The 25,188-nt window shown below is 49.1% G+C and overlaps 2 protein-coding genes across 6 annotated transcripts in view; one reads left to right on the forward strand and one right to left on the reverse strand.

Annotated features, from left to right (window-relative positions):
* Positions 1-10,191, forward strand: part of NT5C2 (5'-nucleotidase, cytosolic II) — a 60,759-nt gene extending 50,568 nt beyond the window's left edge. For 4 of the 5 annotated variants that reach the window (XM_048311173.1, XM_048311174.1, XM_048311176.1 and 1 more), the window contains 11 exons: positions 756-849; positions 1,864-1,917; positions 3,067-3,150; positions 3,881-3,922; positions 5,079-5,186; positions 5,508-5,574; positions 6,167-6,337; positions 7,200-7,251; positions 7,489-7,549; positions 8,076-8,252; positions 8,463-10,191. In XM_048311173.1, the coding sequence (XP_048167130.1) occupies positions 756-849; positions 1,864-1,917; positions 3,067-3,150; positions 3,881-3,922; positions 5,079-5,186; positions 5,508-5,574; positions 6,167-6,337; positions 7,200-7,251; positions 7,489-7,549; positions 8,076-8,252; positions 8,463-8,714 (1,162 nt within the window). In that variant the 3' untranslated portion in view covers positions 8,715-10,191. Of the gene's footprint in view, positions 1-755; positions 850-1,863; positions 1,918-2,854; positions 2,941-3,066; positions 3,151-3,880; positions 3,923-5,078; positions 5,187-5,507; positions 5,575-6,166; positions 6,338-7,199; positions 7,252-7,488; positions 7,550-8,075; positions 8,253-8,462 lie in introns of those variants that run through there. The other variant, XM_048311177.1, reaches the window with a different exon arrangement.
* Positions 10,192-13,204: 3,013 nt separating this feature from the next.
* The window catches only part of CNNM2 (cyclin and CBS domain divalent metal cation transport mediator 2), a 119,376-nt gene continuing 107,392 nt past the window's right edge, over positions 13,205-25,188 (reverse strand). The window contains exons 7-8 of the mRNA XM_048311172.1: positions 23,359-23,543; positions 13,205-21,169 (exon numbers count right to left, since the gene is read on the reverse strand). Coding sequence (XP_048167129.1) covers positions 20,960-21,169; positions 23,359-23,543 — 395 coding nt within the window. The 3' untranslated portion in view covers positions 13,205-20,959. The remainder of the gene's footprint in view (positions 21,170-23,358; positions 23,544-25,188) is intronic.

The raw sequence follows: 25,188 nt of genomic DNA on the forward strand, positions 1-25,188 counted from the left end.
AAGCTGTGGTTTGAACTGGCAGATGTGAATGCTGCTGTGCTGCTTATCACCTCATGTGATGGGTCGTCTTTGCATATGTGTGAGTAGAAGGCAAAGGTTTAATGGGATTTCACCTGGGAGTGGAGGGACTCTTTATGCAGGCAGTCCATCAGGTGAAGTACCTTTTCTCAGGAGAGGCATGATGATTGCTGTCATAATAAATACAGGTCTGTGTAATCTTTCTTGATTTCTTCTGATGCAAGCTGTCATGGCTGTCTCAAAGATACCTCCAGAGTACATTTTAATTTCTAATGTTAACTCTAAGTGTGCAACATAGAAGCAGTTCCTCCTCTCAGCAGCATTACATTTAGTTGATTTCCATGACACTCCCTTCTCTAGTGCTGGAAAGAGGGAGAAAGGACACCACTCTGTTTATTCCCTCAGTACTATTCATCTTCTGTAAAATGCTGCAAACTGCATTTTTGCAGTTTTCTGCAGACTTTTTACCTTCTTGTAATACTGTGGGTGAGAAGTAAGAGTTACAGTTGCAGAAAGCTGTGGTACTGCTGTGGAGGCACAGACATTCCTGGGTAGCACGCAGCTCCTGTTAAACTCCGGTTACTTCTTTCAAGTCTGAGCTTCAGTAAAGTAGTAGATAAGAAACCATGATGGCAGGATGAAAACACAAACTCCAAACAGCATTTTGAACTTGCTCCTTAGTGTGTTTCTTACCTGCTGTGACTGTATGCTAAAATCTCTCTTCTGTCTCTTCACAGCTGTGAAACGGGGTTTAAGGATGGAGACCTCTTCATGTCCTTCAGGAGTATGTTCCAGGATGTCAGAGATGCTGTTGACTGGGTTCATTACAAGGTGACTGCAAGAACTCCTTGGGACATGTATGGTTGTAACTGGGTGAGAGGGGCTGGTTTGTAACTCCTGAGTTCAGATGTTCTCTGCCTCCTCTGGGCAAGGGCCCTGCTTTGCCGCCTAGTGAGCAAATCATAGATTGCAGTTGTTTGGGAGTAAGTCAAGATTTAAACTGCCCTCTTAGAATGGGAACATATCTGGCTTGGCTTCCTATTCCTTTTTCTTGTGCCCAGATTCCATTTTTGTACTGTAATTCATGGGTTTTAGAGCGTGATGCCATGAGGGTATTTGCACTTCAAGTCCACAACTTGAACATTGTCCTAATTATTAAAGCAGTATTCTACTGCAAATTGTTTTCATTGGCACTATCCTATGTCATTAAAAAGTACCTGCATTAAAGAGAGAAATACATCAGCTGTTCTCTAATTAGAGAGCAGCATTTCATCTTCTGCACACTCTTGTGAACAAATTCAGAATATAATTTTGTGAGCATTAACATATGGTTAAAGACCTGATTTTCTTGTTCTCCCTCATTCAAGCAGTCTGTTGGGTGGGATGGAGAACCATCACAGGAGAACTCTGCTCACAGTTGTACTTGTGGTGGTCTATTTACCCATGCAGAAGTCAGGAATCTATTTTTCTTTCCTTATGCAGTGTTGTGTGATACATGTTGGAGTTGGCCTTTGACTAAAGCATTATGGTCAGTGTTGGAGACAGGTCATTAACTGTCTTGTTTGGTATGGCAAATCTATTTTTTGTTTGTTTCTATTGTATTCCCTTCTGAAAGGGTTAAAATGCTGTTGAAGTGGATTATTTACCATGGTGAGGGAATCGATGGATCACAGAGTTTGTGATGGTCCCTGCTACTCAAAGCCTCTCATCTCTAGAGTCACTGGTTCAGATTCGCCCTGGTTTGTACTTTCACAGCATTTTAAAGTGTGAAAGTTGGCATTACTTTGTTGTCTCTTACATCATAAGTTTCCATGACCTCACTGGGTTCTGTTGTTTCTATTTCAGGGATCGCTTAAGGAAAAGACCCTTGAGAATCTGGAGAAGTATGTGGTGAAAGATGTAAGTGTGAAGTTACTTTCCTTGTGCTATGTGACATTCAGTACTGACTAAGCAGGCAAGAAATAAACATGCCGATTTGTTTCACTAAATCACAAAACAGATAAGGCTGTGATTTCTATTGTAATAACCAAAGACGAAGTGGAAAGTTCAGACACAGCCTTTATTCTGAGCCAGTGACCCACGTGATTTCATATTGATGTGCACAGTTTTTTACATAAAATATAAAAGCCAGAGGAAATGTTATCCAGGTGAACACACTGGCAAAGCTCATGCTGTTTCTTTCAGCGGTGAAAGCAACTGTGTTCGCTGCCCATGTTTTTCTGCCCAAGCAATCCTCTCTTTAAAATGCAACAGTTGAGCGTCTTTTTAGCCACAGGTATTCTTCTGCCTGCTGAAGAACCCAACAGAAAAGCTACGCTTAGCCATGAGGGACTGAGGGAAAGATCCTGAAAGACTCACCAATGTCTAGTCTCTTGATAAACCCAAAATGTGTGTTCAGCACATCTAATTGAGCAAGCTCCAGTGGTTCCCTTACTCCTGCCACCTCTGCAGTGTGCAAGGCCCCTCTGGACCACTTTTGGAATAAGTATTTTTTTAGTTTAGATGTGCTCTGTGGTAGATTATCACTTTAAAGCAGTAAACCTTGTTTCTAGTTACATGCCTACAGAATTCTTAGGTAACTGTTCAGTGAGGTAATCAGCTATTTTGGCAGTGGACTGAGATTTCAGATTCAATAAAAATAGCCCCAGGAATAAATTCTCCCTAATTTGAGGTTGGAATTATAATGCGTTCCAACTTGTGGCTCATGAGCTCAGATTTCACCTGCCTCTGGGCCCATTTCGGGAACGGACTTGGAGCTGGAGCAGATCGGTGGGAGCAGCACAGGGTGCCTGGCACTGTGGTTGGCAAAGGCACTGCAGCCCTGCTGAGCCCTTCCCCCTCGCCTTCCTCCCCTGGGCTGTGCTCTGGAGGGGTTCCCTGGATGGACCAGCAGCTTTCCTGGCTCTGGCCAGTGCACAACACGTGAGTTTGCTTGCTCGATGGTTTGATTTGCTTTTTTTTTTTTGTCTGGTGGGGTCATAGTTGAGTGTTTTTCCCATGATGAATGTCTGTAACTTTTGTGTGTGACTTGTTCCCCTTGGCTTCCAGGGGAAGCTGCCACTGCTGCTCAGCCGCATGAATGAAGTGGGGAAGGTGTTTCTCGTCACGAACAGTGACTATAAATACACAGATGTAAGTGCTGCTTGAATTGTTGGGAATCATGGAGTAAGCATAAGCCAGCCATTTGGATGGGTTTTGATGGGACATGTTCTGGTGGAGAATCGTGTGTTTTCTAACCTACGTGTAGGATGGGTTAGTGGTGGATGCAGATTAAGTCTTGAGTCACCTTTTGTAATCCTGGTTCTGGCACTGAGCTAGGTCTGGCTTAAGTCCCTCTGTGCCTCACTCAGTTCCTCAGCAATTAAAGGGCTGAAAGGGAAAGTGATATTCAGTTTTGGATTTTAGCATCCTTTAAAATGCAGACTTTCCCTTTCAAGTGAGATAGTCTGAGTACAGACAGGTCACCAAACCAAGGTCCTGGAGAGGTCTGAGACCCAGAAAGGGCTGTCTGCTAAGCTGAGAAATAAACACAGTTACTTCCATCTCCAGGTGAATGTCAGGATGTTGCAATACTGCTGATCTAAAGATTTATATACCATTTTAAAGCATTGCAAGATACACCTGAGGCAGTGTGCAGTTTTCTGAGGAAACTGTGTTATTTGATTTTAAAAACTACTGGTTGGATTCCTGTCACTGTCCTGTTCCATTCATTTTGTCTCCAAATCTTAGGCTGACCTCTGTGTAAATTCTGAAAATAAAGTTCTGCAATCTAAAGAGATAAAATCAGAAAAGTATGCTTTTATAAACTACACAAATGCATGTTTAAAAGCACATATTTGAATACTTTCTTTCTCTCTTTTAGAAAATTATGACTTACTTGTTTGACTTTCCACATGGACCAAAGGTATGTGAATTCTAGACTGCAGTTGCAATAGACACTGATGTGCCTAATTATCTGTGTAGCTGGAAAGCTTTTTAATCCTGCTTCATCGACTGCATGGGATTAGTTGCTTTAATCTGGTTAAAATACACTTGCTGTTTTGTGTCCTGTTTGAATGGGATCAAAGCAAATACAATATAACAAAGAGAAAAGGGGCATCGTCTGGTCTCAAATGATAATCTGTGTTAATGATAACATTATTTCAGTGATAAAACATTTCAACTGTGGCGTTTTGTAGCCAGGTTTCTTAGAAATAATGCACAGTGGTTTAGATGTTGTTAAAAAAAGCCATGATGGAAAGGAAATTGTTGTATAAAACAGCAGAAACATTTAGGGCTGATCATGCCTTAATTATCATAACTCTAAAAGTTTCAGTCATGCTTTTTTTTTTTGGTTTTCTGAGTCAAAACTCAGCCCTGCAACTTTTGGAGAAAGGCTTATGATACAAATTTGTACTGTTCTTTCAGTCTCCCAGTGAGAGGCTATCTCATGCTCAAAAGATGTGTTCTCACACTGCTTTAAAGGCAGAAGGCAGCCAAGGGAGAAATTTTGAGAGCATAGAAACTCACCACAACTGCTAGCTAAAGAAGCCCCTTGCTGTGGTCTTGATCTCACAAAGTGCAGAAACATGGAGCAGAAAGGGCTCAATATCCTTTGGGCAGGGCTGTGATTCAAAGCCATGCTCTGTGAAATAGAGTCCAGGCATTCTCCCACTCCTGGCAAAAGTACCAGCATGGCCTTGTAAGCTGAAGCCGTGGAGTTGCATGTGTCTGGATCTGCACGGGATGTCACCTTCAGGAACAGTGGTAGGGTGTCATTTACAGCATCTTTATACATGGCAGCTGTGCCCTGACAGGGATGTTCAGTGCTGTTCTCCTGTCTCACACCATGTCCTCAGCCCCCACTGCTAGGCTGGGATGGGATGGGCTTGTGGCAAAAGGGGAGTGCTTTAGGAGATGGTGCTGGCACCCCAGTACTGTCCCACAGGAGGCATGAGCTAAGGGATTTTGATGGACCAGCACTGTCACGAGGTTATGGCTATGGACAGTGACACTCCAGTTAAACTCCCTGTGGTTTTTTGTGTCGTGCCTGATTCTGGGGTTTGTTTTTGCCTTTGTAGCCTGGGAGTGCCCATCGGCCATGGCAGTCCTACTTTGACCTGATCCTGGTGGATGCACGGAAACCCCTCTTCTTTGGGGAAGGCACCGTATTGCGGCAGGTGGACACGGTGAGTGGTCAGTGGAGGGTACTCCATGGCTGGAAGGCCTCCTGCACCTCCTGTATGGCATCTCTCAGTGACAATGGTCAATGCAGTGTTTAGGCAGGACCTACCCTAGAGGCTGTGGGCTGGAGTCTCCTCTTAGTGATTCCTGAGCAACCCCATCACCTCAAGGCTTTGCTGGCTTCCCTAACATACTGCAGGTGGCAGGAAAGCCACCTATGGGCTGCTTGGGAGTGAGACAGACAGACAGACAAAGAGTGAAGTATCAATATAGAAAAGATCCAGGCCATCAGCTGTTCAGCACTAACACAACACCTCCTTCCACAGGTGACCGGGAAGCTGAAGATTGGTACCTACACTGGCCCGCTGCAGCACGGCATTGTGTACTCGGGAGGTGAGGCAGGAGCCCTTCTTGTTCTGTGGAGCGGCTCTGACGTGGCCTTCAGCCACTCCAGCTGTGAGAGGACTTGTGCCAGGCAAGGTTGTGCTTCCCAAAGCACATTGTTTTGTGCCCTCTGCACACTGCACCAGAAGCTCTCCATGATTAGAACTGCACAATGCAGGGACAAGATGGACCTGTTCCTCCTCAAATGTCCTTTTCTTCCTTGCCAGGGAGGGTCTGGAAAATCCCTGCAGGGCTTGTGGTGGCTGCAGCTGGCCCACAGCAGTGTCCCCAGCTGTACTTAAAGGTGCTGCCACCAGCATGACCATGCTTGGAAGGTTCTGCCAAGCCAGGGAAGGGCAGTGGGTGGATACAGAGCTGTCTGTGACACCCAGGGCTCCATTACTCTCACATGGGGTGGGAGGCAGCATGGCCTCTGTTGCTGTCATTCATGTAGGGGTGTGTATGGGCAAAGCTGCTCCTGGGTGAACTCCCAGGCAGGTGAGCAGTGTCCAGGGCAGCCATGGTCAGTCAGTAGAGGTTTCTGGGAGGAAAACGCACCTGTTTTGGCTCACTGTTCTGAGCCATGCCATTCTTCTCTCAGGCTCTTCGGACACGGTCTGTGACCTGCTGGGGGCCAAAGGGAAGGATATCTTGTACATCGGAGACCATATCTTTGGAGACATCCTCAAATCCAAGAAACGCCAGGGCTGGCGGACCTTCCTGGTGATCCCCGAGCTGGCGCAGGAGCTGCACGTCTGGACAGACAAAAGCGGTCAGGAGCCGGGCAAGCCCCTGGCCAGGCTTTGCTCTTGCTTGTCTGATGCTGCACCCCTGAGATCGCCAGGGCTTAGGGGTGCGGGGGAGAGATCACCCTGGCTTGCCACTTCTCCTTTTGGCCCTTTTCCCTGGGTCTGGATGCTCGTGGCAGGAGCTGGGGTGCCTCTCTGTGGGCTGGCCTTGGGGTCCCAGGCCTTTCCTGTGCTCTTTCCCAGGGGCTTTTGTGTGTAATCAGCCAAGTGCTGCCCTGGCCACGGGAGAAGCTGCAGCTGGGTGGGGTTGAGTTGTTCCTCATCCATAACCCCAGAACATCCTGCCCCTCTGCATATATGGAGCCGTGGCTTCTATGTTAAAAAAATTCTGACAAGACCTGGGTTATTCTCCCTGTAATGCCTGAGCCATGACTGCTCTCCCATCTGCAGGGAGTCCCTATTCACCAGCTGCTTCCTCCTCGTTCCTCCCACTCCCTCTGCTGCTCTGCCGCCAAAGTGCTGTGTGTTTCCCATCCTCCAGCGCTCCTGCTTTTCTCCCAGGTTTGCCCTTTGGTGTGTAAATAGGGCTGGGGGTTATGCAAGGTGCCCCATGGCTGGTTGGAAGGTTTTGGTGAGAGCTGCAAAGGTTCAGCCTCGAAAACAAAAGGGCCAACCAGAAACCAAGCCCAAAGTTCTGCCCATGGCACAGAGTGTGATTGACTCCTCTCCCTGCCCAGAGGCCATGAGGTGCCTCCAGTGTCCCTGCTCCAGTGTCCGTCCGCTGCCATGTGAGAGGAGCGGGCAGGGGAGTGGGTTCACTTTCAGCCCTTTTCATTTCAACAGTTTAAACTTACCCTTTTCCCCTTTCTTTTCTGGATTTTCCAGCCCTTTTTGAAGAGCTGCAGAGTCTGGACATTTTCTTGGCTGAGCTGTACAAGTGAGTGTTCAAACAGTGACAACTTTCCTGCTGCCTCTCCTGGCTAATGAGCAGCAATGACAAAACCTTGGGGTTGGGTTAGCGGCACTGCTGCTGGAGCTTTGACTCAGGCCTGGGCTCTGCCCACAAGACCAACCTTCCCCTCCAGACCAGCCTCCCTCCCCCAAGCCCCATCCCACAGCATCTGGTTCTGAAAGACTTTTCACACCATGTATTTACCTTCTCGCCTGTAACTAGGCATCTGGACAGTAGCAGCAATGAACGCCCTGACATCAGCTCCATCCAGAGACGCATTAAGGTACCAATCATCAAAATCCCTTTTCATCCTTTTGGATCCCAAAGGGCTTAACAACCCAACCCCACTGCTCAGTCCTGAAATGCTTTGCTCTGCCTTTGGGTGGGCACAGCAGGCTTGGCAAAGCCACTTCGTCTCAGCTCACTGGTGTCACTGGCACTCCTGAAAGGCAGCCTGGTCTGGAATAGGGTCCCCTTCCCCATGCCCACAGCAGCACTGGCTGAGGGTGCTCACTGCTGCAGCATGTGGTACTGGCACACAGAGGCTCAGAGGGGCTGTAGCCTCTGGTTCAGCCAGCCCTGGGGTGCCAGCCTAGAACAGTGCTGGCCCTGAGCCTGCTGCCACCTTCCTTTGTTACCTGGGGCTCAGCTGTGCCCTGATGCCACGGGATACAAGCACAGAAAGCCTTGCCGGAGATCCTTGCAGGTCTCATGTAGCCCCCAGCCCTCAGGGCGCTCCACCTCAGTGTTGTCATGGCTCTGAGGTGCTGCCTGCCTGGCCCAGGATCTAAGCTGCCCTTTCCTCATAGAAAGTGACCCACGACATGGATATGTGCTACGGGATGATGGGGAGCCTCTTCCGCAGTGGCTCTCGGCAGACACTGTTTGCCAGCCAGGTGATGCGCTACGCTGACCTCTATGCCGCCTCCTTCATCAACCTCCTCTACTACCCCTTCAGCTACCTCTTCAGAGCTGCCCACGTCCTGGTGAGTTGCAATCCCAGGGAGGTGGGCAGGGCTCCCAAAGGTGCCCATGCTTGTGTCCATTATCACTTCCACAGGACACAACAGCACCTTGGAGGGTTGGGTGGCATTTGATAGATGGTAGACCAAACGGTTGCATTCTGGGGTTTGCTCTCCATGTGTCTCAGGGACTGGGACACCTCTTGTCACTTCCTCTCTCTGTTCCACATGCAGATGCCACACGAGTCCACAGTAGAGCACACGCACGTTGACATCAATGAGAAGGAGTCGCCGATGGCCACACGCAATCGCACCTCGGTGGATTTCAAAGATTCCGACTACAAGCGGCACCAATTGACCCGTTCCATCAGTGAGATCAAACCGCCCAACCTCTTCCCTCAGGCACCTCAGGAAATCACACATTGCCACGATGAAGATGATGATGAGGAAGAGGAAGAGGAGGAAGAAGAGGAGGAAGAGGAATAAGAAGGAAAAAACAAAGTATTTCTGAAGATAAACCATGACTCTTAGCAGTGATCAGGAATGGATTCTGTTGTTGGGGCCCTTGGGGTGATGGGTTGGGGGGTGTGATTCTTGCAAAGGCACATTTTGAAAGTATTTGGAAACTTCTAACAAATTAACACTAATTAGGAGGAGACCCTTGTTTTCAGTTTTGCAGACGGTTCAAAAAGCTGATGGATTCTACCTGGGTGGTGCATTCAGATTGGACTGCCCACCTGTGCTGTCATGCTACTCCCATTACATTTTGGGATGCTGCATGGTTCTCCCTTTCCCATCATGTGTTGCATTTGGTTTCCATTTGAACAGTTTCCTATGAACGGTTTTTGGCATTTGTTACATTCTCTGTGGAGACAGAAGGGATGTGCTGAGCCCTGCAGGAGACAAAATTATCCAAATCCTGCTGCCTGTTAGGTTGCTGCCTTTAACCCTCTGCTCCTGGGTTACATAATCCCCCCCTTCACATGTTAGCCAGGGTGTTGCTGTGCCTTCCAGCACCCCGTTTACCTTCTGTTGGTGTGAGTTTCTCTGTGTAAGTGGTTTGACTCCTCCAGCCATCGTGGATGACAGTGAGATTCCAGCTCTTGCACATATGCTGCCATATATGTTTCACCTGTAGCTGCTCGTTATCCTCTCCCAGTGTCTCCAAGCTCAGCATCAGCATGTGATGCATGATTTCCAGGGCATTTCTCAAAACAGCTGAGCTGCACACTGTTCTCAACTCCTCCAGTTTCAGCAGTAAATATTAACCCAGGAGCTTGAAGCTGTTGCTTTAGCATTAACATTAGTCACTCTGTGTTCCTCCTGACCTTTCTGTCCTCTCAACTTTAAGTGAAGCATCCCAAAACCAACTCCAGCCACCATGGGGAGTGAAAGGGCCTGTTGTGCCAGGGTGCTGCGGGCCACATGGGCCTGCCCTAAACTAGGAAACAGCACATGCCACAGGGCCAGCCCCACGGGGGGAGCCGGGAAGCTCCCAGCCGTCCGGCAGCTGCCCTTGTCTTTGGTCTGGTGCGGAGCAAGCGGAGCCTCATTGCTGGCTGTGGTGGGCAAGGCTGCGTCCCTGGCCAAGGAGCATGATGGCTGCCATGTGGGGACCGGGGGGTGTGCCCTCATGGATGGGCAAGTAGTCCTTGTGCCTGAAAGCCAGCCCAGGGAAGGCACGGAGCTGGCACACAGCTGGGCAGCAGTGCCCTGTGGTTTTCCTCTGAGTCATAGGTGCAGCCTCCCTTACTCCAGCCTCTGCCGTTCGCTGCAAAGGGATTACAACGAGGGCCCTCTTGTAATGAATTTGACTGTTTCAGTACCATAAACTCATTTAATTTCTTTTTTCATTTTAAAGTACCTTAGTAGAAAATAAAAACCACACCACCACCATCTGAGCAGCAAAATGCTGCTCTAGTGGCAGTTGTTCAAGTCAATAAATGATGATGTTTCTAAGAAATGCCTGGTGTTTTGTGGTGTGTTGCTGAGATGATGAGGGCTGTGCTGGAATTGGTGGGAAGAGGTCTATGGGGTCCCAGCAGGATGGGTGACTGAGGAAGAGTGAGAGCACCTTTGGGAACTGGTCATGTAAAGCACTGAGGAGCAATGGCAGTGGATCTTGCTGTAAGGGCACACCTGGTCCTCACATTGCCCCCAGAAGCAATGGTGGGTCACGAGGCTTTTGTTATCACCTTCTGCATCAGCCAGGAAAGCATGGGGAGGGCAGAGAAACATTTTGGCTTGGACACAGAGAGTGAGGAGGGGCTTTTCCATGGTGGGAAGGGCAACATCCCCACACTGCCACTGCCTCCTGTGTCTTGCCAGGGCTGTTCCCCACAGGCATTACCAAGGACCACTTCCTGCCCCTTCACCCCTGCAAGACACGTGCTCAGGGTGGCACCAGGGCACAGCACAGCCTGTGCTCACCAGGAGCTGTAAACTCACTTAAATAGACAAGAATACCCAGGGAAGGCCAGTGCTGCCACACAGCCACACAAGGCTGCGCCCAGCTAAGACAGGCAGCCTCGGGCACTGCTGAGCTCAACTCCCCTTACAAACAAAACTCCAAACTACAAACAAAACCAGACCTGAGGAGGTTCCCCCATCAGCACCACCACAGAAGGATGTTCAGTACCAGGGCCCAAAGTGCCAGACAGAAAAGCAACACTAAATGGCAACAGCTGGTGGCCAACACTCGACACCTGACAAGGGATTGCTGAAAACTCCAGAGCACTGGGACCCTGACACCTCAGTTTTGGGGTCTGCAGAGGAGCTAACGTACCCACAGTGAGGCTGGCTGCAGGAAGGATTCCCGGGAGCTGTTCCCGAGCCCTTTCACCAAAGGCTATGCTGGGCTCTGCTATGTTTAAACTTTGTTTCTCCAAGTATAGCTACTTGAATTTTTAAAGCTTTAGCTCAGCAGCTCGGAGAGGCATGTGGCTGCAGGAAGGGAGGTCTGGGGAGCTCCATGCATTCCTCCTTCCCAACCGGTCACCACAAATAGCTCACTCCCAGCCCAGGGCTATTTCTGACTGAGATGGGGAGAAGAGTCTTCAAGGCTAGAGCAATGGAAAGTATTTGACCCTCACTTCATGGTGGGAAAATGTCAGGCAAAGCCTGACAGACACACAGGCACTGCCCAGCCTTCTACGATCCTGTCCATCCTGTGCTGGCTCCACCAAGAAGTTGTGGTAACCCATGGACCAAGAGCGAGGGTGATGCTTCTTGCCCCAGCTGGCACTGGGGACACGATCACAGCCCAAGTTTCCCTGCCCACACCTTCCTCAGGCAGCTGCCCATGGCTCATCTGCACCAGCTGCCCCTTTCCAGAAGCTGGTGGCCTGGCAGTACCTGTGTCTCCAATCACTCTGCAGAGCTTCAGGAAAAGTTCCTGCTGCTCTCCCTACAACCTGTCCCCCAGCCCAGGACAGACATGCTTTGCTTTTGCCCACCAGCTGTATTCTCTCCTGCAGCAAAAACCTGGTGGAGGCAAGGAGGACGCATGGAGGGAACAGGCCTCACCCCCTGCCCTGAGCTCTCACTGACCTGATTTCTGGCTTCTCTCACTTTCTCCACCACCTCACATCCACCTCCCCTGCTCCGCAGAGCCGGAGGGGGCTCACAGGGGCTGCACCAACCAAACCCTACCAGGAACAGGAGCCCGAGGCTCACTGCCCTTAGCCACAGTGCTGCAGACATCGTGTGTTGGGCACTGCTGCTTCTGGCCAGGTCACAGTCATCAGAGCTGCTCCCAGCTCCTCTTCCTTTATGCCACCTCCTCACTCAGCAGAGCGAGGCCCAGCTGCAGCTCGGTATCAGGATGTGCCCGACCATGATGGAGGGCGCAAAGCCCTGTGCCAGTCCCTGAGCAGCAGCCGTTCCAACCTCTGGCCTGAAGCCCCAGCATGGCAAACATGGATAAAGCAATTCCATAATGGCAGAGCCACTGGTCCACCCTGGCCTTGCACAAGGGTGCTTTCCTACACGAGACCAGCCTTGGAGGCCACTGGGCTGCAGAGCCTGGCCATGGCAGGAGGTACTGCTGGAGCCTTGAGGACACAGAGCCCTGGCTACAGCTCCCGCCCTGCTGCTGCAGTGTAGCCTGGACTTGAGCAGCCAAAACCCATCCCATCTCCCTGAAGGGATCTAGCCTCTTACACCCTCCCTTCCAGAAGTCCTGGGCTCTCTCTATCCTGCTCCTCCTTCCTGCTGCTAATTACCACCAGAGCCAGCCCCAAAGTTGGCCTCCACATTAATTCTACTTACGTCGTGCATGCAGCATCCCACCATCCTCCACCAGCTGCCAGGGACAGGCACAGACAGGGGAGCAGGAGTCCTCAAGGACCTGCCACTCTATCCTGTTGGTACATCATGAAGGAGTGAGGCCCAGAGGAATGGAGCCATCCTGCAGCACAGAAGCAGGGACAGAGGCTGCACTGGGTGCAGCAAAAATCCCCCACAAGGTTTGAGCAGCTGCTGCCCAATTTGCTAACCCAGGGATTGGCAGCTCAAGACCTGAGCACAGAGGAAAGCCCGCTGCAAGGAGAGCAGCTGGGTGAAACAGCTGCAAGGAGGAGAGTGGCTGAGGGATGGCATAAACACAATATGGGCACATGGCAGGGCTGTATCTGACACACAGGAAAGGGGCTGCTCCTCCACCAGTGTGAACTGGAAGTGATGGTGGGCAAGGGACTAAGCACAGGCTCGCTCTCCTGCTCAGAAATGCCTGTGTTGCTGCAGGCTCCACACAGCTCCACTCCCGAAGTCCCAACATGAGGAGAGAAAGCAGCAGCACCCAAGTGCAGGGGGATGGACCAACTCACTCCACCAGCTGCTCCTGTCCCACGGAGTCACCGTCGTCCCCAGCCACATCCCTCACTGGTGACCCCCAGTTACGCCCTGCCTGGCAGGAACATGCACTACAGACAGACAGCATCTACACTTAGAGACAAACATGACCTACGGAGAGCAGGTTGTAAATAAGGGGTTTTTATTACTGAAAGAAAAAGACCCTCACCCTTGAGGGAACTTCAAAAAGTCAGCTGCTTGCCGTTGCCACCAGCTTCCCAGCCAGCCCCTGGTCAGCAAAACCACCAGAACAGCCCTCCCCAGCTTGAGGACTTACAGGCCCAGACCCACCAAAGCAAAGAGCAACACCTGGTTCTAAAGGAACAAGATCTGGCCTCTCTGTGGCTCTTGCAGCTGAAGTGAAGATTAAAGACTGTTAAATGTGCCATTAGCAGAGATGTGGGTACGGGATCACAGACATCAGCCCCACCACCCACATGCCAAAATCTGTCCCTTGGAAATGAGGGGGGAGCATAGAGGAGGGAAAAATGCATAAACTGGAATGTTCAACAGAAAAAAAAATCATCATTTATCTAAAAAGAATAGAAATAAACAAAATGCTTTAAAACAAAATCACAAAATATACAAATAAATCTGGTACAAAATAAATAGGAAAGATTGGAAATCTACAACAAAATTGGAATAATTATAAAATTAATTCGTATGACAATCAGTATATGAAACGTATACACTTCATTCAGGATTTCAGTTGTGCTTATTCAGGTTTATGTACACACACGGAAATACTGTAGTCAGAATACTACAACTCTGGAAACCCGAAGTCATGTACAATATGATACAATTTGCAAAGACCACATACGATGGCAAATAAGACAGAGGGGAGAGCTGGCTGGAGTGGGATCAGACAGCCATGAAAACGCACTGCAAAGGGAGAGCTGCCACGCTCCAGAATGGGGGGACCAAGGCCAAGCCAGCAGCAACCAGGACAGGGCTCGGGGCAGCCAGGAACGAGAATGGTTTGGTGTGAGACCTCCAGCTGCTGAGCACCAGCTGCTCATGGCTTCCAGGAACACATCTCAAGTATTCGGGGTTTCAGATTCACTGTGTTTGGCATCCAGGCACCTCAGCAGGGCCTGACCCTGAACTGCTCATAAGCCACCCTTGTGCTCAGGAGAACGTGGATCAAATGGGACCAGAGCACTGCTGCTGGGCTCCTGGTGGGTTCCCACTCTCCAAATTCCTTGTGGTCTCCGAGGAAGGCAGAGCCCCTTGAGCAGCATCTCCTACCCTCAGTGCGAGAAATGAAGACAGAATGGCTGCAGCATGGCCTGTTCTCAACTGCTGGCCCTCCTTCTCACCTTCCTGAACAGTCAGCTGAAGCCCAGTGAGAGGAGCAGAGGAGCAGCTGCGGCCGATGAGAGCACAGCTGTCACAGAAGCCACGCTGCTGAATCCAAGCCAGCACAACACAGAAGGACAGAGCACGTACCCTGGGTGAAAACCTGCCAGCAAAGCCAGCCCAGCCCAGCCCAGCCCAGCCCAGCCCAGCCCAGCCTGCTGGACCTGAGATTTTAAAGCAGGAATGACACTAGAGCTGATCTAGGCCCAGCCAGTCTGTCACTTCTCAGAAAAGGAGCTCATCAGGAACCCTTCACCCTCCCACAGTGATCTTTGGGACATGCATTCCATATTGGCACTTCCAACTAAAGGCATCTGACACCAACTAGTTTCTCACTTGTATTTGGAAGGATTTGGTTCAACAGTGATGCCCAGAGGATAAAACACCACCTCCTATTATAAAGCTCTGTGATCAGCAAACAGTTGAGAAGGGATGCTAGACTGCTACACCAAGCACCAAATGCTGGGACAAGCCTTTCCTCCCCAACGAATCTTGCTACCAACCAACCGCCACGCTGCTTTCAGGAGGAGAAGACAACAAAGAAATCAAAACCACCCCTGGAGCATTGGAGCCACCTGCAGCCTTTGCACGTTTCAGGCTCGCAATAGCTGACAAACCTCCAGCTCGATTCCATGAAAGGCCACTTCTATCAATCCAGCCAAACCTTTGCTTCTGGGGGAGGACTAAACACCAAGCACTTCCTTAGCCAGAAATCTGCACCGGAGGAGCAAGAGCAGCCAGGGCACCACCCTCTGCAAGATCCTAGTGATCAGCCCCTGCTCAGAGGAAAAACAGAGCCCAAAGGCAAAACCTGAGAGGAGAATGATGTTTTTCAGCTGGAGACAGAAGACCAGCAGCTTTGAGTACCGTATTTCCAAGGTGAAGAACTGCTATAGAGTCTGACCTCAGGACAAGAAGAAAACGTCACTTTGACTGAATTCAGTGCTAGCAACCTATGAAACAACTCCATCTGCCAACTGTACAGTGCCACTTGCTGGAGGCAGCTTTCTAGCAAACCTCTCCCATCCCTGCAGCTCAGGAAAATATGCACACACCAGATGGAAAAGCTCAACTGCACTGCCTTAGACCCAGAGCAACAGCATCTCCTCGTCTGGATGCAGCCCTGAGACTGGCCCCAGAGGAACACAACTCAGCATGAAGCCAGGCTCCTGGACAAGAGCAAGACACCAAGCAGGATTGCTGAGGGGGCTCTGCAGGAAGACCTGGATGTCCAGGTCCCCTGTGCTGCCCACACATGGGAGTGAGGCCAGAATCATCACAGACATCACACCAACAAGAGACCTGCAGCTGATGGACCAAGTGTAACAGCAGTACAGGGATGAGGGTGGCTGCCCAGCCCAGCCTGTGGTCCAGAGCCTGTCCTCCCTGCTGGCCAAGTCAGGATGAAGGCTGCTCTCCCATCCGTGCCATGGAAGATGCCCGACTGTGTTAGTTAAGCTCATCATTTCACTGCTGGGCCAAACCAACCCTCAGTATCCAGGGAACAGGTACTTCTTCAGGTCTGTGTAGACCCCCAGTGTAGAGCCAGGTGGTGGGACGGGCAGCATGTCTGGGGCTGTACCACACCACAGCCAGGGTTCCTGCCTTGGGACAGGGCACAGTGTGGACACAGGGACTCTTCAATGCTGGGCGGGCACCTTTGGGATGAAGCCTCAAGTAACCACGACAAGAGGTACTGGGCAGCACCCTTCCCCACCCCCAGCCCCAGTTTTCTATCGGTAATCCAGACACTGGATAACTGGACAACTGGTACACAGGTACTAGATTGAAAACCACAGATGTATTAGATATTGTATAAAATATGGTACATCTTTCATGTGGGAATGATTTCTATAGAGAGTGTAATTCTGCACAAGGAAGATGCATGTTCCAAGGGGTCCTGGAGAACACGGCTGTGTTCTCCATCATGTAGGATACTTACACAGGATGCTTGTGAGGAGACAGGGCTGCTCTTTGCCATCAGCACCCCCACATCCCTTGGCTGAGCTCTGCAGAGATCACAGGAAGCACCACTGCTGCCCAAGCAGCCCCTTACACAACGCTACCTCTTTGGTTTTCTTTGAGCTGATTTGAACCAGAGCCTGACACCACCAGTGCCAAATCTCATCCTCATCCAAGCTGGGCCCTGAAGGCTGAGAAGCAGCAAAGGGTGATGTGTGTGGGCCATCAGGGCAACTCACCCTGCTCCCCCTGAGCTTTCTCCAAGTCTGAGTGCAAGTGGCCATATCCTGAGACTCCTACTCTTGCCAGTTCCACCCACACAAAAAGGCACTTAAAGAAAAGAAGAAAAACAAACAAACAAAAAAGCCCCCAGTGGTGAGGAAAAGGGGAGCAAGTCCAGGAGAAGAAGGGAGAAACAGAAAATCGAGCATAATGTCAATGAGTGGCTGACCCCTCTTCCACCAGGCCCAAGAACTGCACACCTTCAGCAGCCAGCTCCAGCTGCCCCTGCACCGGTCTCAGCCTCATCCCATTCCTGCTCAGTCCAGAGCAGGAGCTTACAGGGGCAAAAAGAACGTGAGAGTGAACTATACACGACACAGGTTTGGAGCAGAACTGGTGAGCAGGAGAAGGAACTGCCCCGTGGAGCTTCCTCTCCTGGTGCCTCTGGATGGGGCAGGCACTTCTTCCTGCCACACCAGCCTTGGGGCTCCAGCCCACCAGCCAGTCCAGACAGCCTGCCAGCATTCCTCATCCCACTGTGGGATAACCCATCCAGAGCTCCTCCAGGGCAGCAGCCTTCAGCTGCATGGGGATTTCAGGGAGTGGACAAGCTGGGAACAAAACAAGAAGCACTTTGTAAACTCCGGAGGGTCTGAGCTTGCGGCACAGAGCGGCCAAGGCTGGTTTGCTAAGCCCCCCACTAAGCCCCTCTCCTCTCAGAGCTAATGTGCTTCATATGATCTCCACATCACCAGAGTCAGTCTCATTTGGAGAAAGATTCTCACTGGAAAGCAAGAACATTCCTTCACTCTTTACAATGATTTGGCAATACACAGAATTAAAAAAAAAAAAATCATAGTTACAACAGATTCAGGTTCATTTCGTTTAAAGGAAATTCAACCAACAGGAGTGTAAAAGATATAATTCACAGTTGTGCATTTAAGATATTAGTGTTGAAAATCTCACTTCAAAGAACTCTTGTGCAAAATTGTATTGACAGTAGAAACTATGGCTAGATGCCCTCCCAGCCTCCCCCAGCCAACAGGCCATCATCCACCCTGCTGCCTGCACCCAGAGGCAGACGGGCAAGGGGAACAAAGGCGGCAGCAGGAGTTGACATAGGAAGATGCAGTATCCTTTCTACAAGTCAAAGCCTGGCCAAGGTCTGAGGTCAAGTCCAACAATTCCCAAAGCCCCCAGCTGGTGCCCTGAGCCGCGGTGACCAGCTGTGTGTCCTCATGGCACTGCAGCACCACGGCATCCGAGCGCCCCACGAGGCAGAGGGAGCAGATCTGCTCGGGCAGGACCCCCCTGCAAGGGCACGGATTGGATGCCGTGGCATCTCCACTGCGGTCAGGAGAGCCAAGCCCCGGCATCAGCAAACGCCATCCCGAGGCTCAGAGGGATCCTGAGCTGGGCGCGGGGCTCCTCCGCTGTGATGGTTCCCACCGGGAGGGCTGGGAACCCCTTGCATTTGTTAAACAGTAAAACTGTAAATACCCTGAGAACAGGGAGACTGGATTTCTTCCCCTCCAGGGAGAGGACCATGCTTTGTTCTTCAAGCTAATTAGTAGTAGCAGCTCCTAACCCCTCTGGGTCAGGTACATATTTTCCATATGAAACACATCTATAATCAACTATTTTTATGGAAATTAAGTGAAATTACTTCACTTTCTGTTATTTGATCTGTACAAATGATGAAAAACAGTCATGCAAAAAATCGCCTGCAAATTTTGGAACAGTGCAGCATGGGCAGAAGCAGGAGGTATTTGCTTTGGGATCACATGGCTTTGGTTGGAAAAAATGGCGCTTTTTTTTTTTTGCCTTTTTTTTTTCATTTTCCTTTTTTTTTTTTAAAAAGGGAAACAGACATTGAAACAAATCCATAACCTGCCATAAGAAGCAGAAGTCAGATCCAGCGAGCAACCTCGTCCCAGAGAGAGCTGCCTTGACTTGAGCCTTCCCTCCTTTGGCAGGTTTGACAAAACGGATACTGCATCTCAAGTTCACCACCATGTCAAACACTTCCAACAAACTTTTACATTCACCAACACTAGATAAAAACTGGCGAGGTGAGTCCCTCGCCAAGGACAAACGCTGTAACATCTGGACATTTTGCTCTGTGAGAAAGGTGCAATATTGGCAGCTCTCTGGGAAGGCGCAGGGCTCAGGTCAGCCCGTGCTGCCGCCGTGCGCTCTCAGCAGTGCTGGGCTGGCGTACATCAGAGCGAGGGTGGGATGGAGGCTAAGGACACACTTTTAGATGGGAAAAAGTCAAAAAGCTACATGTGAGAGCAAGGCTTTGGAGGGCCTGTTTCCTCCTCACTGGGTGCACAAGTTGGATACTGTGCGATTTCTATGCCCCTTGCAGGGACTTCATCCTCATGGGTGGCTCCCACCAGGGTGGACAGCAAAAATTAGGGCTGCTTTCTGAAGCTGGAAGAGAGAGGAGGAGGAGGGACACAGGCAAACCCAATTGGCTCTGACACTACACACTCCAATTCCGGCAGGGAGATCCTGCAATGGAATATTGCACCTTTCCAGCCACCAGTCACACAGACGGACCATGGGAACTTGCAGCGAGTGCCTTCCCCAGCCTGTGAGAAGGGGAGACGGGGCAGGCCTGCAGGCACAGAGAGCTCTGGCAGTTGCATTTGGGGCTGGGGGCTTCTTTGGGTGTCCCCAAAGAGATTATCCAGGTGTAAAGAAAGAGAAATGCTACATAGCCAGGGGCCATGGCAGGGTCTTGAAACAGAGAAACCACAAAGCCTGATTTATCAATCCAGATACTGAGGCCAATGTTCACATTTTGTTTGAGACAGCACTGGAAGGGGAGAGGATTGGGGGGGAGACTTTTCATTTGAGGACTTAGACTCCATCTGTGGGAATGGGTGATGCACAACTGCCATAGGGTGCCTCTTGCTGGCACCCAGACTGCATCCAGGTTTTTTGGGGTGGAGGAATTGGTTTCTGCTGTCCAAGGCAGGTGTTGCCCTGCATCGGTGGCAGCTGGGTAGGAGGCTCTCTGCTCTGCTACCTTGGTAATCCCTACAATGGCTGTTAAAAGGGGAAAGAGAGAAGGAAATGCACTAAATCCACTCAAAGGAATGAACATGGCTGGGAACAGCCTGGAAATGAACCTCTCTGAATCCCTGAAGTGCAGTACACTTGCGTCTGGAAAGTTTTGTCAGCTCTGATGGTTCTGGCTCCTCAGCAGTGCCCATCCTTGCACTGGCAGAGGTTTACTGTCACCTGGAGCATGTACTTTGGGTGTAATTGTAGCAGCATCTTTTGTGTTAATATTAGAGATTACAGGGGGGACAGGGACTGATGTTCTGATACTCAGCAAAGGCTGCACATCTGCTCTGGCCAAGGAAATGGTGCACAGACCACTGCAGCACGGGAGTGTTTAAAGACTTGGCATCTCAGGGTGCACACATTACTTCACCATGCAATTGTCAGGAACACCACGAAAAATCAGCCAGTTACTTCACTATGGAATATCACTCCCGGCTTTCATTTCACAGGACTGCAGTTTTGCTAATGAATTCCTTCCCCCTAGTATCATCTTCAACATACACAAAGGTTTTGGAGGTTACAAAACTGTAAGTGTAACAATGGTTTTGCCTGTTTAACAAAGAAACCTTCTGAAATATCATTAAATACCAAAGTAACAACTCCTTCCCTGAAAATTAACTGGAAGAACATAAAAATCCTCACCTCTTGGTCCTCCAGGTGGCTGAAACCAGAGGTTCCTTGAAGCTTGCTCATTCTTAGGACACAAATAACATACAAGTACCTGTTACTAACTTTTTCAATAGGGCAACAAACCACAGAGGGGTGAGAAGAGGCCTAAGGACATTGGAGCCAATTCACAAAACCACGACAGAGCCCATTTGAGGTTCATGAGGGACAGAAACAATTTAAAACTCTGCAAAATACTTTTTAAAAACATGATCTCTTTTGAAAAAATAATGGAGGAGCTTTTAAACTTCTCCATATGTGTTTGAGGAGGAAAAACCCAACAAGGATCAAAAGTACAGATAAAAAATAAACATAATTCTACTTTGCAAGAAGAATTTTCATCGTTCTCAAGGGTGGCTCACCATTCCCAAATTATGTTTGGGTCTTTAGTCTCTCTTGCTCTTTGCTCCTTTCTTCCTGTTTCTTCCTCTTCTGCTCCCAGAACGGACGCAAAAGTCTTTGGTCTCAGAACACTGGATGCAGCAGTGTTGCAAGCACGCACTAATGGTGTTCACACTCAGGGAGGAGGCAGGAAGGAGCGAGGGCTGGTCCTGCTGAGGAGATGGGATGGCTGGGTTGTGGGGAGTCAGCTCCTAGATGGCTCCTTCACTGTGCATACTGTGGTTGGGCTTGTTATGAGTCACACAGTTCTGTTCATTCAGCAGGTTTGCTGTCTCGTCTGGCAAACCATCGTGCAGCTCCGTAAGAGTCAGTTCAATTTTAGTGTTTTCACTGTCCGAGGACTGAGGTGTTTTGTCCATCCGGGATGCCATCAGGGCATTTTGGTACTGCTGTCTTGAGATCTGCTCCAAGAACAGGGAAGAAACAAAAAAAGTCAGTCAGACTTCTATGTCTCCTGTGGGACACACTGAGAAAATGAAGTTCCCTCCCTTTCCAGATGACCACACTTCAACCCCTCTTTACCTGTTTCCATAAAACATCCCTGCGCTTTGCAAGCCTAAAGCATCCCAGCTCAACACCCACAGCATGGGGATATTTCCAGGGAGGGTGGAAGAACAGTGCTGTACAATCACCATGCTGTTCAAAGGCAGGGATTTATTCCTATGCAGAGATTTTTAAATCAGACCTCCGTTTCCCTCTAACCATGCACACCTTTAGGAGCAGAACCAGAGATCAGTGAAGTCTTTCTCCCAACTTCAGTGAGCTCCTGGTGAGGCTCTAAGTGTCCCTATAGAGCCAAGCCAGCTCTATAGTACAAGTACAGAGTACAAGCATTCCTGCTCTTGTCTAGGCCAGCAAACACAGCAGGAGCTACAGCCTTATACATAAGGACATTTGATTCTAAAAAGACTGAGACGCCCATAGAGATGAGTCCAAATTAGCAACCCATGAAGTTTTCCACTGGTCTCTGCAAGAGCTGTCTCCACTCAGCAGAACAGTGATGACAGGGGCTGGCCTAGAGCACAGAGTGGCACTGCCCACGATGCCCCAGGGACAGCAAAGCCCATAGTCCCCGTACATCTGCATGTGGTGGTGGAGAGCAGAATTCCTCCCGGAGCCACAAGCAACCAGCCCTGTGAACTCCTCCAGGCCAACCTTCTCAGCCGGGACAGGCAGCAGGATACATGCACACTGACAGCCCCATGAGCCCACAGCAGTGGGTGATCTTGACAGGCAGGAAGGTGGAAGAGATGAAATGACTTTTAGAAAACACTACGTTTCAGTAGCAACACAAGAAAGGGACTGGAAATGGAGAGAGTCAGATGGACCAGGTCACAGCTCCAAAAGCAAAATCCAAACATGCATGAGCAGGTCACAACCCTGGTTTTACAAGGTATTAATTGAATGAATAACCACGTGGCACAGTGAAAACACAAACGCTGAGTACTCTGACCTATGTGTAAAGCAGAGGTGTGCAAGTCTGACTGCAGAGATACCAGGACAGTTTAGCAATCATTAGCCTCAGTATGAACACAGTGAGATTTGGAAGGACGTCACATAAAGCAGCATAGGGCGAGCAGCTGCTCTGTACAGCAGATTAGCCATTGAAATCTGTAGTGAGAATCACTTGTCCAGGGATAAACATGTACTGATGTAATCCTTGAAGGATTGAACCACTGACCAGTACGCTTGCATCTCAAAGTTTTGACAGCAAGACTCTCCTTTTAAAATTTGGCTACAGAATATTCAGTTTAGCATTCTAGTATGTCTGTCCTATTCCACACCCTTAACATTGAATTAACTGACAGAAGTTAAGTTCACAAATCACTTGAGTTGCATACAAAGAAACTGTGAACATGCACTCAATTTAAGAAAAGCATCAATGTCAACTTCTGGTCATGGGACATCAGCTTCCCTGGACTCCCAGCCGGGCTGGAATTGCTGCCAGCATTAGCTGTTCCTCAGCTCAGCTAGATATCCTCTCCCACAAGACTCACACACATTTCAGTGTGGGATGCACCATGCTGAGGGACAGAGCTGTATTTCATGCAGCAACTCACTGGTAGTATGAGACATGAGCCTAATACATGTGAAGTTAAGATAAAGAGAAATGTCCAAGACTTCTCCAAGCAGAAGAAGGATGGCAAGTCGGAAAGTAAGATCAAGAACCCCAAACTGAAACCAAAATCAGAAGTGAATAAAGACTGCAACCAACAGTAAATGTCTCATCCTTTAGAAAAGGACAGTGTCTGATAATGAAGAGTCTCCATTTCAGATGGCTCCAAAAGCTTCATGAGGACAGGTTTGACTAAAAGCAGAGAGGTTATTTTCTATAATATTTCCTCAAAGGACCTGTAATCCAGAAGATTATGTGGCCAACTTACTTACAAGTCCGAATGAGAAGAACAGTGAAGACAAATCAGTGGACAGCAGATATTGGAAAAAAAGTAGTTTAAAGTAATTTTTAAACAGCTGCTTTCATAATGCTATTTACTCACAGAGGAATTTAGAGGGAATTCCCTTCCCCAGGCTCTCCATCCTACCAGCCAAGCCCGACTTTCCAGCAGGGTCTTTCTAGCTTTTTTCCTACCTTGACAAACTGAATGTCTGTGAGGGCTTTCACTGAGTAGTCTGGAACATACACTTGGAGGAAGGATGCGTTCAGCTGGTTGTTGCTGCTCCCTAACGTCGGGGTCACTGCGTCGATGCGATCGCTCCGGTTTAAAGAGTCTGAGTGATTCAAGCCACAGGGCCGAGGTGGAGACTTGTTTTCGGCTAAGAAACAGGCAAGAGCAAGAGATTTCTTAAATCAAGTGGAAAAATTTAAAGTCACCGTTTCAAAGGGACATAATAAATTGTGACGTAGCACAAATAAACTGCAAATGCTTAATCCATTCATAAGTAGACATGTGGCTAAACAACCAAATTATCCTGAAAACTGGTATATTTTCAGTCCAGAGCTGGTAGCCAGTGTCACTGAGTATGCCCTAAACAAAACTGTATTTGTTTATGCTGCTACAGACATGCCCTAAGAACACAATGCTTCAGCCGATGAGCAGAAACTACCACAGAAAGGTAACTTCCCAAGACTCCCTTACAGGAGCTCTTGACAGTCAGAACATGCTTAATACATTTTGTTTTCCTTAATCATTGTTGCTTTCATCCACAGTCAGTCCCAGTTGAGCCATACCCCTTTTTATTTCATCTGGTACCTACATATGCCTTGTTCCGTGAGCTAGAGCAGACATTTTCTGTAAGAGTAACAGAGTCCTCAGTAGACCAGAGTGCAGTCCACATGATGATTACTTCAACACTTCCTCTCAGTGCCTGAAGTGGCAAAACCTCAATCAAGGAGAGCAAGCCCCATGTGGTACATGCCAGCCAGTGACAGGCAAATTAGTCCAAGCTAGAGAGAAAAATCTGTGTCCAGGAAAGGAGAACACTGCAGACGTCATTTTCCACCACTGGCATTTAAGTCCTGCAGAGTTTCACTCAAAGACCTCACAGCAGTCCCCTGTGAGTGTGACTGGACACAGTCTATCCAAAGGAAACGTGCTTTCAGGACACCACAGACATTCTGCATCTGTGGCTTCCACCCCAACAGTAACCCAGAAGGAGGAGGGCAGAAATACATCCTAAGAGAGATTCCAAGCCCTCCTGTAGAAGGGCTTCTCCCTGGGCGCACACACAGTACATACTGATCAAAGAACTATCTTTGGGACTAGAGAATTTTTGGATTTTAATGCACTTAAAATTCATTCAGCCAGCCCAAACTCAAACTTGATGTAAGCTACACTACTCACCACACGATCCCCATTTTCAAGCTGAAAGACCATTTTAATATAATCTTAAGATAAAAAGTCTCTTTGAGGAAATCAGCAACAATATCCTTACAAGCTTTTCAAATTTGTTTTTTGAAGACTTTTTTACATAATTTTATTTCCCAAAAAACCAAAAACCTCCCTTAAATTTAACCCTACCTCTGCCACTTAATCACTAGAAATATATCTCCTTGTCCAAATGACACAGCCCGTTCCACACCTCTGAATCCAGCTTTTCCTAAACCTAACACTTTAGAATGCAGAATTGCCCTGATTCTTATTCCCAACTTAAAATCCTCCTGATACTGTCTTTCTTACAATTTTAAAAAGGGGAACAAAAAAATACCGGTTCTGACTACTTGACGATTTTCCCACCATTTCTGCGCTATGGAATTAGTGCAGGTCCCTGTGGCAACACCCACTGCAGGCTTAGGGGAAAGCACTCTGAGCCTTGCAAGGTTTTCCTCTGTGCCAACTTGCCAACTTAAAAGCCACAGCAGGCTGCAACAACTGCTGCCAGGAGCCAAAACTCCACCCGCACACAGGGCTTGATGCTGAAATTCCCACTGGAGAACAGGAACTGTGAAGGCTGGATGAAT

Source organism: Corvus hawaiiensis, chromosome 8 (genome assembly GCF_020740725.1).
Source record: "Corvus hawaiiensis isolate bCorHaw1 chromosome 8, bCorHaw1.pri.cur, whole genome shotgun sequence".
In the NCBI taxonomy this organism is placed as follows: Eukaryota; Metazoa; Chordata; class Aves; order Passeriformes; family Corvidae; genus Corvus; species Corvus hawaiiensis.